Source organism: Ziziphus jujuba, chromosome 6 (assembly GCF_031755915.1).
Source record: "Ziziphus jujuba cultivar Dongzao chromosome 6, ASM3175591v1".
NCBI classification, from domain to species: Eukaryota; Viridiplantae; Streptophyta; class Magnoliopsida; order Rosales; family Rhamnaceae; genus Ziziphus; species Ziziphus jujuba.
The window spans coordinates 27,148,079-27,164,772 of record NC_083384.1 but is presented as its reverse complement, the minus strand read 5'-3'; the positions used below and the strand labels follow the sequence as shown (position 1 = coordinate 27,164,772).

The following is a 16,694-nucleotide window of genomic DNA, read 5'->3' as shown; positions in this document are numbered from 1 at the left end:
CGCCGGATACCGTAATATTTTATTATATCTGGCTTAAGTGCACAGTAACGCCACGTGTCGTCACCTGATTGGTCCATGTGGATGAACAGTGTCACCCACGGTGGCTTTTATTTGGCAAAAACGCTGGGGAAGAGAGAGAAAGAGAGAGAGAGAGAAGCCGACCGGCTGCCGGAATCATCCAATTTTTCGGCCAATTCTTACTACACGTGCCGGCCAGATGGGAGTGCCGTCCCATTTCCGGCCAAACCCCAAAATCTCACGACCGACAGTCGCCGGACGCGCCCGGATCGAGGCGGTAATTTTTCCCTCCACCGCTGGCAACCGTCGTTTGCCCAGTTTCCGACCATTTTCAAGCCACACGCGCCAGCCACCCCTCACCACCTCCTCAAGTCCGGCCTACCCACCAAATTTCACGGCCACCGGACCTCCGACGCGCCGGGATAGGAGCATTTTCCAGCGAGGCACCAAAAATCTTCAAACCCCGATTTCTCCTCCGTCCGACCTCCGTTTGCCTCACCGCTAGTCCCGTTGGATTCCTCTCCCCTCGATCTACAAAACCACCAAAAATCTCAGCCAACGGCCACCGCACGCGCCGCCGCCAGCGACAGTTGCCGGTGACCGCGGCTGCTCGCCGGAATTCACTGTTCCGGCGAGTACCCAGTTATACCGCCGGTCCCTGTCCACTGATTCCAACCTCCTGAATCTAAATCTGACATCCTTTTCCGCCAATTCGCGATGGTTTGAGAAAATTGAGGAGTCGAATCCCGAAAACTTTTCGACGATATTCCGGCCACCTCGGGTCCGATCTCCGGAAAGTAAGACCGAATCTGTGATCCTCATCACTCAAGTTTCGATTCGGTATATAACTCGTACCTTTTAGTTGTCGTTTGTGTTCGCTCCCCGGGTACCCAATTGGGAGTTACCCGATTAAAATATTAACATATTTGGTTGGTGTACTGTGGATGTTTTAGGTGCGCGTGCCAGTAGTGGAGTTGATCCTGAGGAGTATCTTAGCTGATATACGCGCTTAAGGTGAGTGACCCACCTTTAAAAATATTTTGGGGCAATCAATTATGTTTAATTGGTGTTTAATTGGTAGTTGAATTATGCTCATGTGGTACAATTTAATTATTATTTTATTGTGATTTAATTTTAATTATTATGCATGAGTAAGGTATTTTTAGTAATAAATTGTGTGTGGTTTTAAATATTATTTTTGGGCATAATTGGTTTAAATATTTTATGAAAATATTGGTTAAATTGGTGGTTTAATTTTATAATTATGCCCACGGTATTTTATTTGTTGAACCTCGTGTTACAAGAAAAATTATGGTTTTATTTGTTATCGATGTTTTCGTACCGGTTTGTTAAATGAAAATATGTGGGATGGTAAGTGTGAAAATTTAATATATTTCCCACGGTAATTTTGGAAAGAACGGTACGGTTGATTTAATAATTATTTTAGACGTATTCATACAGTATTGGTGTTCTGGTGTATGTATATGTGGTTTAGCGCGCAAGTATTATGTCTCCTGTGAGTTGCCATTGGACCGTGGGCAGGCAAGTTTGATATTGGCCACAGCCGCCCCCCTCCTTGGCCGGGATGACGGTTTCAGCAGCGGTACTATCGGGACGCCGAAGTGCCGTTTGAAGTTTCTCTCTTTAATCTCCCCACCAATCGGTGCTCAGGACGCTGGGTATCGGAAGGCATCACCGGTATATGGTGTGGTGCGTCAAGTGTAAATTTTCAAACCCCAAAAATGTTCAAAACTTATTTATTATAATTTAGTACATTTTAATTATATTTGGGGTATTTATTTATTATTGTTTATTAAATTGTTTGATCCCTTGGTTTTCGGGAAATACGAATATCGAGTTTTGTGAAAATGTTTTAAAAAGGGAACATTTCCAACGGAGTGATTAGTGAGAGTTTTGAGAGAAATTATTATTATTATTTATTTATTTAATTATCGGTATTAAATTAGATTCCCTTATTTGTTATATTATTATTATTACTATTAAAAGTGTTCAGTAGCTAGGGTCACTCATTGAGATGATTAGCATCTCACGTTTTAAAGTTCCGTTCCCTTAGGTGCAAGGGGTGGTAGACGTTCTTCTGGGACGAACCAATTCTCCGCCGCTATCGTGTTTCGAGAAGTACTTTTGTACTCGTTCATTTCAGCTGTATTATTTCTTTCTTTTTTGTTGTATTTTTTGTTGATTAGCACTTCATGAAGCTCTGTATACTATTTGGACACTTATGTTTTATTTATGCACTGGGCTGCTGTTATTGTTGTGAAGTGTTGTAAATTTTTGGAATCAGTTTGTAGTATTGTGGGAGGAATAAGGGAACGATTTTCAAAAGTGTGTTTTCAGTGCAGGTAATTTTTGGTAAGTCCTACCCTTAGGGGAGGTGCTGCCGGATTTTCCGTTGGAAGGTTCGGTGGTATTTCCTTGGGATCAGGACTTGTCTAGGGTTCCGGGGAAGGAATTCTAGGCGGGTCCTGACACACGTGTCACCTGTATCAGGTTGACACATGTTCCACCCGTTGGTCGACATGTGGCTCATTATTTTGCGACACGTGGCCTCGCCTCGGTGCGCCATTTGTCTGCACCTCGTTTCGAAACGTGGCTCTCTCTCCTTGCGACATGTGGCTAGCCCATTTGCCATTGGGCCGTTTCTCTTGGGCCTTGATCTCAATCGGGTCTGGGTCCTGGGGTGAACTGGTCTGGGCTTTAGAACTGGGCCTGACCCAATAAAATTAAAAAAAACTGGCCCAGTTTTTTAGATACAGCCCAAACCCTAATTTCCTTTCTTCATCAACCTTCAACCGGGTCGTTTTGACCCGGTTTCTCTAGTAAACAGGTCATACGACCCAGAATCAATTTTTCTTCTCTTTTTCACTCTTCCAGTGGCAAAAAAAAAGGCCAAAAATATACCAAAAGGTTTAGAAATTTATGGGCAATTCGATTTTGGAAAGAATTTTTGATTAAAAACATAAAAATTAATAATTACCCATAAAATTTTTTTTTTTATACCCACGGGTTTAATACAAAATTTTTTTTTTCCTTTCTCTTGTTTCAACAGTGAAACACACATGGAAATATATAATCAATATATATATATACACATAAAAATGTAATATGTACATAGCAATCAATAACATATTACACAATTTAAATTTCTAAATTATATTTACATATATAAAATTTGTAAAATGTCTTAAGATTGTTGCAAACATAATATGTGAATATATGTAAATACATATGGACAATTTAATACAAAATAAATAAAATTAAATACAAAATAATTAAAACATTATAGAACCTGTAGGTCCTTGAAGTTGATCTACTTTCTAGAAAGGTTGATCGAGGCCTGTGTGATACCACAGTGTCCTTAAGACGTTTTACGCCCATCGGTGCAGGAGTTTTGTAGCGAACGTCTCCCAGGATATAACGGCTGCAAAAGCTTTCAGATTCAGCACCTCTGAAGCTTTTCTCTTCGAACTATCTGAGTACCTTCCCTTTACCACTATTTTTTTTTTGTTCTCTCTCGTTCAACTCCAAAAAAAAAAAAAAAAAAAAAAACCCTTTTTTTTTCCTGTAAAAAACTGTAGAAACATTATCAAAAAACGTGTAAGTAACCAACTCGAAACAACAAAGAGTTGTAAAGCCTTCAAACTCTCAACTTTCCACGTTCAAAAATCTTTTTATTTTATTCAAAAATAATGTTTTTCCAAAACAGAAACAAACAAAAGCCCAAAACCTTTTGAAGCCCAAATCATTCATATATACATGGGCCCAAACTCTAACATTTGATTCTGAAGATCCACACTCCTGTCAAAACTCTGGATTTGGAGTCCAGGAAGATGAGGATATAGGAAAGATTCCTGTCAAAGCCTATTTTCTCTATACCAGGTTCGCCATTTCAGTTCTTTCTATAAATTCACATGTGGGATGGAATTTTTCTTTGATATATCCCTTTAGGTCTGTCTCCTTTTCTAACTAAAAAATATTTTGAGGGGTCAAGCTAATGAATTTTCATTTGGAATTTTGGCAAAGCTGACACGAGGTGGAGTAAGCCGGAATGCAAGCTGATAGGAGCAGGAAGGGGAGAGCTTTGGCCAAAATTTCACATGTGAGGAAGCCTTCAATCTGGGCGTTTCTATCGGCTGTGCAAATCGAAGGGCTGCCATTTTGATTACATTTTTGTCCGCACATAACTCATGCGGTCAGTCTTCATACTAGCCTCTGTATATATATATATATATATTACTAATATCTATATCGGCAGAGTAGTTCTGCACTACAGGACAGAAAAGGTTAAGATCTTTATGCAATATGCCGATGTTCCCATCTTTCTTGGCTTTTTGTTTTCATTGTGGAATAGAGTCAGCAGGATTGAGTTGAACTTGTGATTAAGCTTATTTGGTAGCTGCTCCTAAAATTTCCCCATATACTTTGAAAAATAATATCACATATATAATCATGTAATTTTTTTTTTTTTGAATAGTTAGTTTTCATAAACATTTGGATTTGTCGAAATATAATTTAGCTTAATATATATAATTGGACCTATTTCTTACCCGTTTAATTTTTTTAAAAAAAATAATAATCTAATATGATATTAGATGTTGATTAACCATAAAAGCTTTGTTTTGGTACATTTGCACTTGATTGGAAGAAAGTGTTAAATGAATATTAACTTGATTTACATATAGCACATGTGAAGGGTAAGGTTAAAGCATGAACATAATTGGACCAGTGTTTATTTGATTAAGTTTTTAATATGATAACAGAATTGGTGCTTTGATCCTGGATGCTAGGCACCAGCAAACCCAAGTGGGGCCATGCCCCCACCTCAATTTTTGTTCCTTTATAACATTTTTGCTTTTTCACCTTGGTTAGAATAGAAATCTACAATTGTGCTCCCCTCTCTTTTCCCTCACAGTCACAAGTTAACTGTTGTCCAAAATTTTATTTTTATTTTCTTTATTTTGATACCTTTTTTTTTTTTTTCACTTATCTCTCTCTCTCTATATATATATCTGTGCGTATGTTTGGCATGCAGTATTCATGGATATTGAATTGTATTGTATTATGTAATACAGCGTTTGGATGCATTTGGGTTGTGAAGGTATTGGATCATATAATACCTTTTCATGTTTTTTAATACAGCTCATGGTGTATTACTAATACATCCGATTTTCTTTGTATTATCTAATACAACTCTCCTTCATCTACAACTATCCCCCCTCTCCTCTCAAAAACTACACAGCCGACATGATGATTTTTTGAAGAGGAGCCACGAAAAGATTGAGATCCTCTCTTTGACTGATCTGTCCTCGGTCCTGGCTGAGATCGACGGACCTTCCATGCCAGACCCTGTAGTCCACCCTCTCTCAAGGATGCACACAGAGCCAACCCCATTGCTTCATCCTTTGGAAATTTACCCACAAACAAACACCTCCCAAAAGTCAAAATCAATCAAAAAGGAAAAAAAATAAATTTTCAATTCAACCACAGAAATTAAGAATACCATGGAGAGAGATTAAACGCATCCCTTCATATTCTCTCTTCTTGCAATCTAACCAAAAAAAAATAAAAAAATTCGAAGAGAAATTCCAACCCATTTTGCTGCAAATTAATAGCTGCCGATTTTATTTTATTTTTTTCCTCCTTGTAATCTGATAATGAGAGAAAGAAAAGGAAGAATGGTGCAGAGAAATTTAGGTGAAGAAGGCAAAGAAAGAGAGAGAGAGAGAGGCACTGTGAGAGAGAGTAAACGAAATGAGGAAAGAAAAAAATGATTTTGATTATTAAACTTGTGTGCGGTGAATTGGGCCTTTTGTGTGTGTGTGTGTGGTGTGCATCTGTCGTGCGTGTGTGTTTTGAGTATATATATATACACACATGTATATGTATATTAAATAGATTATATTGTAATATTTTGTTTTTTCTCTATATATATATATATATATATATATATATTTTGTAAAAACTGTTTTTTATTTTTTACAATTTAGTAAATTTTAAGCTTGTTATATATTTTTTTATTTTTTCTAAACTATATGATACTATTTATTTTTTTAATTTTTTTTAATATTATAATTTATTGTTGTCATGAATTATAATAATATAGGAAAGAAAAATACATAATATTTTTATAATATTTATTTTTTTCTAATAGTAATAATTTATGAAATAATAAATAATTAAAAGTAATATAATACAATACACTGTTATACCAAATGATATATTATTTTATATAATTCAGTACCAAATACAGTATATGTATAATATAATACATTCCATTACAATCCAATACAATACAATTTATAACAATACAATCTAATACTGCATATCAAACATATCCTATACGTATGTTTTTTTTTTAATCTACAATTGATTTCCAATTAAAATTACTTTATATAAATATAATACTTATCTACAAATTCATAGTAATATAATAGGTGATTAATTGTTATTTTTTAACATATAATCATGTACAATTAGTTAATAACAAAAGAAAAAATATAATTTAAACAACAATGCATTCAATATTCCTTTTTTCTAATTTTCAATGTCTTGTTGTTGATTAATTCCTAACTAAATCAATATATATATATATATATATATTTCTTTTGCGTCTAAGAGATTTTTTTTTTAATAATTTGTACTTAAAGTTATTATGAATATAAAATCATATTTTTCCATTTTTATAGAAAAATTAAAAATGTTTTCACCCTACCTACTTGTTTTTGTGAGTGCTCTTACTTCTTATTCCTTTTCCTTTTAAAGAACAACTTAGTGGATACTCTAATTGATTATCTATAGTATAACAAAAGAATGTTGCAATATGTGTATATATATATATATATGTATATAGTTTTGTATCTCTGACATTATAAAATGATGCCCTTAAATATTTTTTTCCTGGATCCACCACTGATGTCAGGTTAACATATGCACTAAATTAAGAATTCTCAGTTTACTTTTTTAATCATTAATTTTAAATGCCTGCATCTCATCTTAATTTCATATGGCACATCCAAATCTATCAGAACATAGTACCGGTTTCCTATGGGGAATGAAAAGCAATATTTAATTATTACATTAATAATTTTCTCCACATCTGTTACAGTTTATTTGTTATATGCTTTATGTAATCAAACATTTGTTATGTCATTCAATAATCAAACATGAAGGACGATCAATGGATTGAATTTCGTTATTACTATATATAATTTTTTAAAATAGAATAAATTTTGGTTTGAAACTGTGAAAATTTGCTTTATGATTATTGATTTATTATGATGTACTGAGATTGATGGAGGGTATAGTTATTGACTTATCAATTTCTTTGTTCCTGTGGTATGATGATGTTGTATGACCTGTTGTTGAATCAGAAAGAAGCGTCCAGGAAGACATTGAAAAGTTGACAAAATTCAAATTGAGAAAAGTGGGGAATAAGTTATTTCATCTGGCATAGGTCAAAGTTCGAATTCCCTCATTATTAATAAAAAAAGAAATGAAAAGTGGAGAATAATGAGAAACTCATTGATGAGACAAAAGGGCCCCTGGAGGTATAAAGACTGAATTAACGAATGTAGGGATAGAGTCACCCAATTGAATATGCCCTCTCTTGTAAAATAAATAAACATGTTAGTTTGTGGTAATGCAACGTTTTTAGTATTTCAGCAACAACCAAAAAAAAAAAAAACTTTTTAGTAAAATAAATCTACTTTAATTGTGTATATAATTGATTTGCATTTTGCACTATAAAAATACATAGTTAGGCTTGTCAATTACTACAAATTTAACCAAATTAGCTATAATTTTAAAGAAAAAAAAATTGAAAACCACTGTAATACTTTCTATAAATTGAAACTAATTTGAGCCTTTATTTATTTATTTTTTTTTTCTGTTTTGGATTTTTTGGTTTTTTGTTATTATTCTATTTTTTTGGAAAGATACTGGTCAGGGTTATGACCAGAAATATTTAGATTTATAAAATGATGACCATTCTCTCGTTAAAAAAAAAATATATGCATAAAGAATAAATAAAATAAATGATTGTTCTAACAACCAAAAAATAAATAAAAAATTAATATTTAATATTTCATTAATTTCATATTAATTATTTTAGTTTTTATATTTTTCAATTTCATAATAATTTATATTTGTCTCAGAATATTATAATATTTGTAACTTTAAATAAAAATTATAATATAATTTTCATATTAATTAAAATAATTCATGACATACTTTGTATGTCACTTTGAATGAAAGTATTTAAGTAATATATATATATACATGTATATATGACATAAAAAAGTAAATAATAATTATATCAAAAGGGTACTCCTGATATTCAAATCTATTGAAGGTATTTTTTTAAAATTACAAAATTGTCATTATGGTTCAATATTCATAACCAAGCATATTTTGCCCTAAATCTAAATATGAGAATAACAAAAATATATGGCCAAAAAAAAAAACAAATAACAAAAAAAAAAAAAATATATATATATATATATACATACAATTCTGGCTCCGCCGTTGCATTCCCGTTTTCCGTTCAGTTCTGTTTAACAAAACGTCACGCAAGTGGTCCGACAGCTAAAATCAGGACCAGCCGATAAAATCAAGAAAATTCGAATACTTGCAAAGAGGACCCACTTTTTATCTATTAAGATTTTCGACAGATCGGAGTAAATGTAATAATGCAATATACTTAGGACAGGCCAGCAAAGCGCACTAAAAAAGTTAAAAATGGTAGACAGTAAAAAATAAAATAAAATAATAAAAAATCAAAGACAAACAAAAATAAAAACAAACTTATTCATTGTACAATAACGTCATCGTCATCGTCGTCTTCGTCTTCGTTGTCTGTCCCAAACCTTCCATAATCTATACACAGTTTTTTTGTCATACAGAGCTCCAAAACTGTAATATTCCTTCTCTATCCTCTCAATTACTCTCCGAATTGTTTCAATTTTTTCGGTTTCAAATCTTTTTTATTTGTCTTGGGGGGGGGGAGTCTCAACGTTTTTGTATGTTTTGGGGGAATTTTACATGGCTTGAAATAGGTTTCAAATTTTCACAGGGTTAGGGTTTCAACCCAGCTGCCAAAAGAAAAAATTCTTAATCTTTGATATCGGAAAATGGCTTCGGAAAGGTCACCGAATCGATCCTCCGATGATATCGTGGATACGACGCCGTTGCTTGGAAGTCCAGCCGGGTCATCCGACGGAAGCAATTCGGGTCGTCGAAGCATCCAGAGGAGCAGCTTGCGTCAAGCTGCGCGCTTTTTCCGACAAGCTAGCAGCCGCCGCATGATGCGTGAGCCGTCGATGGTGGTCCGCGAGGCGGCGGCTGAGCAATTGGAATCGAGGCAGAGCGATTGGGCGTATTCGAAGCCGGTCGTGATTTTGGATATCATTTGGAATTTCGCTTTCGTGGTCGTCGCGGCTACGGTGATGGTTCTTAGCTATTACGAGTCGCCGAATACGCCTCTGAGGCTGTGGATTGTGGGGTATGCTTTGCAGTGTGTTCTCCACGTGGTTTGTGTTTGCTTTGAGTATAAGAGGAGGCAGAGACGGCAACAGGGGTTTAATTTGGAGGACGAAGGGATTGGGAGTAGTGGGAATTTGAGCTCAGGTGGGAGAGATGACTCAGGGCAGTATGCGCGACTTGGACAAGTTGACGAAGAGAATACCAGGTACAAAAATCTTTGATGGGTTTTTGAAAAGTGATATTGAAATTTTCACTTTGCTAAGATTCATAGTATTCTTGTTATGTTGAGCAGACATGGATAACATGATTTGGGGTTAATTTGTTTTTGTTAGCCTGTTGGGATGAAAAAAGCAGCTAAAGATACACATTTGAAAACCCATAGTGTAGGAAAAACTAATAGTAGCTGTCTAGAATAGTTGTTAGCCGTCTTATATATAGAACGACTGGGTTTGGAACTGGTTAAAAATGAAGCAAAAAGAACTGGGTTGGGAGGAAATTAACAACTCTGGACTTTGGGAAAAAGTAAGAGAACTGGGTGTGACTTACCAATATTGTGCATTATAATTATGCTATCATGTAATTCTGTACTTTGTAGACTATATTTGAATTCGTTTGACATCCTTTTTTCTTTTGTACATGAGTATAGTGGAGTACTTGAACTTTAAACTGTAGTTGAAGGAATACTTAGTTACGTTGAGTTTGATGTGATACTTTCCAAATTTCAGATTTTATCATCACCATCATCATTAATGTTGCTGTGGTTTTCAATAATGATGAGGATGATGATTACACTCATTATGTTTACTGAAGTTGTATCGTGTGTTTTTGGTGCTTTTGTTTCATCCTTCACAGAAGCAGACCACATGAAAGTGCGCACAATCATTTCCGTGCATCTTATTTTTTCTTTTATATCTTAGCAGCGTGGCAAAGCATCTCGAATCTGCAAATACAATGTTTTCATTTATCTGGTGGATCATTGGGTTCTACTGGGTATCTTCGGGTGGCCAAGCTTTAGCACATGAGTCCCCTCAACTTTACTGGTTTGTGCTATCCTTCTCTCTTAAACGACTATATTACTTGACAATTATATCTAACTTGGGATGCAATTTGTTATGCAGGCTTTGCATAATTTTCCTTGGTTTTGATGTGTTCTTTGTCGTTTTTTGTGTTGCGCTGGCATGTGTCATTGGGATTGCTGTTTGCTGCTGTCTTCCATGTATTATTGCACTTCTATATGCCGTGGCAGACCAGGTAAAGTCTTGTAACTGCTAATTCTGTGTGCACTCTTCTTGTTCATGGCCATTAATGCTCTTTATTACTAGAATGTATGGGCTTAGTGAGTTCTGTTCTACTCGCTGGGAAGACTAATATCTTTATGCAATATTGATTAAAATATGACACCATAACCTGGCTCGTGATCTTTTATAATATGTTTTGTGTTTTTGCCAACATAACTTACAAAAATAGTTGTCAATTTCAAATTTTTGGTTGCATAACTTAAAATCTTTGTTAAGCTCCAGTATCCTTGGTGGATCTTATCTACGAACTGTTTTGTTTACTTCATAGCACTCTTAGTGTAATGGATTCATTCAGGTTTAGTTGGTGAGTCCAGCTCATATGCTCATATCTTGGATTAGGTTGTAACAATGAAGAGTATCTAATCAAGGAGGCGAGTCTCCAAAGTCGTGATGGATACATTTTTTTCATTTGCTTCTTCATCTGCTGGGAAAAAGTGAAATATTTTAATCCTTTGGGGTCATCTAGTACCACTTCTTTTGATGAAGATCATGTGTGCTCAATCTTAATTTCTTAATGCACCACTTTTTTTATTCTTAATTTATTCCTGGGAGAGAAATTATGATATTCTGATGTCTAGTTCAGAAATGATAGCAATATTTTGAATGAATGTGAGAAATTGTTCTGACAATCAGAAAAATACCTCTAGTGGACTTGAAGGTTTTACGCTTGATATACGGTAGCCAGATTACCATGAAATTTCAGTGAGGTATTTGCTGATGATTGTGGGAAAGAAGATTGATTAGTAGTTTTACACAGAGGGCTTAGGCCTGAATGCTCAAGCAGAAAGCATATTTTGGGGTAGTGATTTGGAGAAACCTTGGCCAGAATCTGATTGGTTGATGGTCTCTCAGTTTTTGTATACTATTTGCTTCCTAGAGTGGAGCAAGTTGCAGAAAAATGTTGAACAAGAGAGAATAAACACCCTTTAGGAGGAAAAATGAAACTGGGACCTGCTATACTTAGCTGTAAGCATGTTAACTAGGAAAACATGCAAATTTGTGGGAATCAAGTATAGTACCTCTTGGAGTCTGAGGAGGAAGCATTTACTTACAATGATTACTTGTTTAATTTTTAATTTTCTTAATCTGGCTCTCTTTTAAGATTTTGTGAAAACATTTAGCATGATAAGCTTTTAAATGGGAAAGGATGCATAACTTGGATTTGGTACTCAATTAAGCATTTATGCCGATGATATCTAACGTTAGCCTAAGAAATTTGCCGTTTTGCTATGAAAAATGCTGAGACATAATCTGACAACCTTTGGTTGTCTTCCTGGTTATTTCAAGTATTTATGTCATTGTGATGGTAAAGATAATACAGATAAATATATATTTTTTAGCAGATTCATAGATATGCAAATATTTGATGGGGTAGAAACAACGTCTAAAAGAGTTGAAAGCAATTAGCTCCAGGTTGATCGACATAATCAAGAAAATTTGGCTGGTCTCTAAAAATGCTCTTTGCAACTCCACCCATAGTTTGGGGTTCTGACTTGATTGCATTGGATGGAACATGTGTAGTGATGAAATTATATGAATGTAAAACTGTTTTTACAATTTAGAAAGTGTTAGTTCTTTGTATAGATTTGATGGTATCCTGAGTAAAAATAATGGGCAGCCTTTTTGAACAAGGAAAGTGATTATGCAGGTTGTAAGATTGGCTAGAGGTTTTTCTGGATCAGAAATGTCCAGAGGAATAGGCTGTGATGGGGCTGTTGATTTAGGATGTCAATTGACTCTATTCAAATAGCTCGTGTTGGTATAGGCTGATTTTAATTAGTTGTTTGACTTCCACTATGTTTTCCTGCTTTTTGGAAAACTCTGCCGTGAAACCTGAATCAGCATAAGCATATTCATGGTAATTAGTTAGTTATGAAAATAATCCTACTTTACCACTCCATCCTCATTGAGTCCCTATTCTTATACTTCTTTACTTATGTATGGAAAGAGTTTCCTTTTTATCTGTGTAGCAATGTTATTCTTTCATTTTGCTGATGTTCCCATCTTTCTTGGCCTTTTGTTTGATCTGTGGAATATAGTCCGTAAGATCGGGTTGAACTTGACTTGTGATTCCCCTGGAAGTTCCTCATATACTCTGAAAGTGAAATTCATATTTTAATTTGTCACATAATTATGTACAGTTTTGCATGTTTAGTTTTCTATAGATGCTTGGATTACTGGTGGTTTGGCATTGGCCTTAGTCATCATATGAAGATTGAACCTTGAGGCAGCTTTTTCTTAAAGTGGCAATCCCGGAGGGATAAGTCGCAGCTTTTTAAGACATGTTTTCTTTGATGATCATTGATTCATCTAATTGTTTTTCTATTTGGTTTTCTACAGTTGTCACCACTTTTAATGAGCATAAATGTCCCTCCTTCTTTCTGGCAATCGCTTTTCATAGTACCTGCAATTAATGCCAAAGCTTTTTTTTATTATTATTAAATTTTGGGGATTGAACCTTGAGGCATCTTTTTCTTAAAGTGCCAATCCCGGAGGGATAAGCCGCAGCTTTTTAAGACATGTTTTCTTTGATGATCATTGATTCATCTAATTGGTTTTCTATTTTGTTTTCTACAGTTGTCACCACTTTTAATAAGCATAAATGTCCCTCCTTCTTTCTGGCAATCGCTTTTCATAGTACCTGCAATTAATGCCAAAGCTTTTTTTTATTATTATTAAATTTTGGGGTGGTGGGATTTGGTCCCAGGTGTTAGCTTAAGATTAGCAGTAAAGATATTTGCCTTTCTAATGGTTGCTTTTTTAATCATTAATCTTTAGCACCTGCATCTCATGTGTTCTTCATATGGCACATACAAACCATCAGAAAATGATACCGTTTTCCTTTGGGGTTGATTCAAGAAGGTTGGCTTTCTAGCATTTGGGAATGAAAGTGATTAATTACTACGTTAATAATTTTTTATTAATCTGACAGTTTATTTGCTATGTGCTCATGCAATCAAATATTTGTTATGTGATCCAATAATTAAATATGAATGGCGGAAAAAAGTATTGAATTTCACCATTTTTATACATACTTTTGTTCAATTTAGAAAAATTATGGTTTAAATTGTCATGTGACCTTCTAATTATTAATTTATTATGAATTAATGTACGAGACTGATTGGAGGGTATAGTTACTCACATGTCAATTTCTTTCTTCCTGTCGCCTTAATATTGATGTATGACCTGTTTGTTGGAGCAGGAAGGAGCATCTAAAGAAGAAATTGAAAAGTTGTCAAAATTCAATTTCAGAAAAGTGGGGAATAATGAGAAACGCATCGACGAGACACAAGGGCCCCTTGGAGGAATAATGACTGAATGTGGGACAGACTCACCCATTGAAAATGTCCTCCCACAGGAGGATGCGGTATGTGGGCATAATTTGTCCTTGCTAATAATTTTCTTTTCCAGTTGTCTAGAAATCGAATGCTTTCTGAATGCTCTGTCGTATACCACTACCAGGAGTTCCATGTGCATTCATGTTACTTCTCACAAATCTTGAAACCACTTAAAAACATGGTTGCACATCTGATATATATATATATATATGTTTGTATGTCCATGGTGATTTTGTAGGAGTGTTGCATCTGCCTTTCTGCCTACGACGACGGAGTAGAGCTTCGACAACTTCCTTGTGGTCACCATTTTCACTGTTGCTGCGTAGACAAGTGGCTCTGTATCAATGCAACGTGTCCTCTATGCAAGTACAATATTTTGAAGAGTAGCGGCCGAGGCGATGACTTAGCGTAAAAAGACTGTCCATGTAATCTGGCAGAGGGCTGTGTACTTATTTCTCTCAAGTGTAATTTAATACGAAGCTTGAAACAACTCAATTCAGATCTATTATATTTGATGTTGCTGTTTGTTTTGTTCCTGTTACAGCCAACCATTTTAGGTTATACAGGTTGTTGTTGTAGTTGTGCTAGTGTGACAACCATAGTGGTGCCTTCTATTTGTTTCTGCCCTGGCAACTTGAAGTTCATGTATATATGGTTTTCCGTTTTCCAAGGTAATACTGTCAATGATTATGTCAAAGGGCAGTTGTTTACTTCTCTCTGTATTCATCCACATTAACAACCTTATATTTTCCAATACTACTGGCCGCCTTATGTTTTTTTCCCCTCTCTCTCTCTCTCTCTCTCTCTCTCTCTCTCTCTCTCTCTCTCTCTTTCTGTCTCTGTCTCTCTCTCTCTCAATAACGTAATGGGGCCTCAGTTTAACGTCTGAAATTGCACTGAGAGAATGACTCTGAACTTGGGGCACGTTTGCATTGAGAGCGACTCTTTGAACTTTTAGGGCACGTTTAGTGTACTGGTTAAGGAGGAGGAGTGCTTAAATAATTGAAAACCGTTGTTTGGCAAAACAGCGCATGAATTGCCCACCATTCATACTCTGCATATCATGCTATATGAACTTACACCCCCATTCTTTCCACCGTATTAGCCTTTGTTATCCCCTTGCCAGGGCCTTTCCGTTGTATTTCAACTGTACTAGCATTTTTTCTTTCTTTTAAATCATTGTTTTTCTTTCTTTTTTGCCTTGTAAGGTTCTCTTCATATATTTCTGCTGTGTTAGCCTTCTCTCTCTCTTTTTCAAGACTTCTTTTTTTTTTTTTTAAAAGATCTGGATACATTTTTTCATGGAAAAATTTTAGGAAGTTAGTCAAATAGGAATAGATAAGACTGATATATGTTTTACAATAAATGAATGTGGGATTTTAGGACTAAGATATTTAATTATACATATGTATAAAATTTATTTTTTATATGTAACTGTTAAAAGTTATGCAGGTTATCTATGACTATAGAATTTTAAAAATATTTTTTACATTTTATGATATTTAATATGATATATAACCAGTTTTACAAAGAAAAAAAAATTAAGAAAAAAAAATTAAGGAAAAGAAAACAGCTACAAATTAGAATCACCACGAAAGAAATAATTTATAAAAATATATAATATCACAAGGATGATTCCTGTTGTAGCTGTTGGAAACATGAAGTCTACCAATCCCCCCAGTGCACATATCACAAGTTTGACAATTCATTTTCAAAAACAAGTTTTGAAAACTAATTAAAAAAAAAATAGAAAACATAAAAATTATTTTTTAAACATTCTAGAAGGTGTTGTTAAAATTTGATAGTTATTTTTATATTTACTATTCATTGAACTTCAACATTTTCAAATTAAAAAACTTTATTTTGCAAATAAATCAAAATCTTTAATTAATATATATAAAGGACAATTAATAAAATTTTAACTACTATATAACATAAAGAGTACATTTTTATGAATGGAATTTTATCAGAAGAAAAATGGATGTAATTATGAAAACATGAAAGTATTATGTTGTAATTAAGAAAAAAACTTTAAACGTGTACAATATAATTATAAAAATATAAAAGTATCCGATTATAATTAAGAGAAATTTTAAAAATATACAATGTAATTATCAGAAATATTAAAAGTATCTAATCATAATTAAAAAAAAACTTCAGTTTTATATTAAACTTGTATTGTGTACCGCGTATTAAGCCTACCTTGGAAATTTTTTTTTTTTTTAATTTCTTTAAAGTTATAAGAAATGTGATTCTGTCAGTTGCGTAAGCTTTAGCAAATTTTTCTTCCCTCTTTATGTGGGCGTTTGGAAGATCAAAGGAGTTGAACTGTTGAAGTGTAGTTTTCGTGGCTCGGAATGGTGGACAAAGTCCAAAATGGAGTTTAATAAATTCACCGTGCCATATCCACCTTTAAATATTTTCTTTTGCCACCACTGGTTGTCTTTTTTTTTTTGGGTGAATAAAAAAATGGGCCTCCTGGCCACCCCTGGTTGTCCGGTAGACTCGGCTGCTGACATGATAAATAATAGAGAGGATG

At 34.3% G+C, this 16,694-nt stretch overlaps 1 protein-coding gene and 1 long non-coding RNA gene across 3 annotated transcripts; one reads left to right on the top strand and one right to left on the bottom strand.

Annotated features, from left to right (window-relative positions):
* Window positions 1–5,129: 5,129 nt before the first annotated feature.
* LOC132804305 (uncharacterized) lies at window positions 5,130–5,859 on the bottom strand. The gene is made up of 2 exons (XR_009639437.1): window positions 5,540–5,859; window positions 5,130–5,439 (listed from the first exon to the last, which is right to left on the bottom strand). It is a non-coding gene; the product is annotated as an uncharacterized LOC132804305 (long non-coding RNA).
* Window positions 5,860–8,797: 2,938 nt separating this feature from the next.
* On the top strand, window positions 8,798–14,937 carry LOC107429971 (E3 ubiquitin-protein ligase At1g12760). 2 transcript variants are annotated; one of them, XM_016040754.4, is made up of 6 exons: window positions 8,798–8,951; window positions 9,110–9,724; window positions 10,437–10,559; window positions 10,638–10,770; window positions 14,020–14,184; window positions 14,394–14,937. In XM_016040754.4, exons 2-6 carry the CDS (start codon window positions 9,168–9,170, stop codon window positions 14,565–14,567), a joined length of 1,152 nt encoding a protein of 383 aa, XP_015896240.2. In that variant the 5' UTR covers window positions 8,798–8,951; window positions 9,110–9,167; the 3' UTR covers window positions 14,568–14,937. The 2 variants fall into 2 exon arrangements, with proteins under 2 accessions (XP_015896240.2, XP_015896241.2); XM_016040755.4 differs by having other exon boundaries at window positions 8,841–9,724; window positions 10,440–10,559.
* The last annotated feature ends 1,757 nt before the right edge of the window (window positions 14,938–16,694 follow it).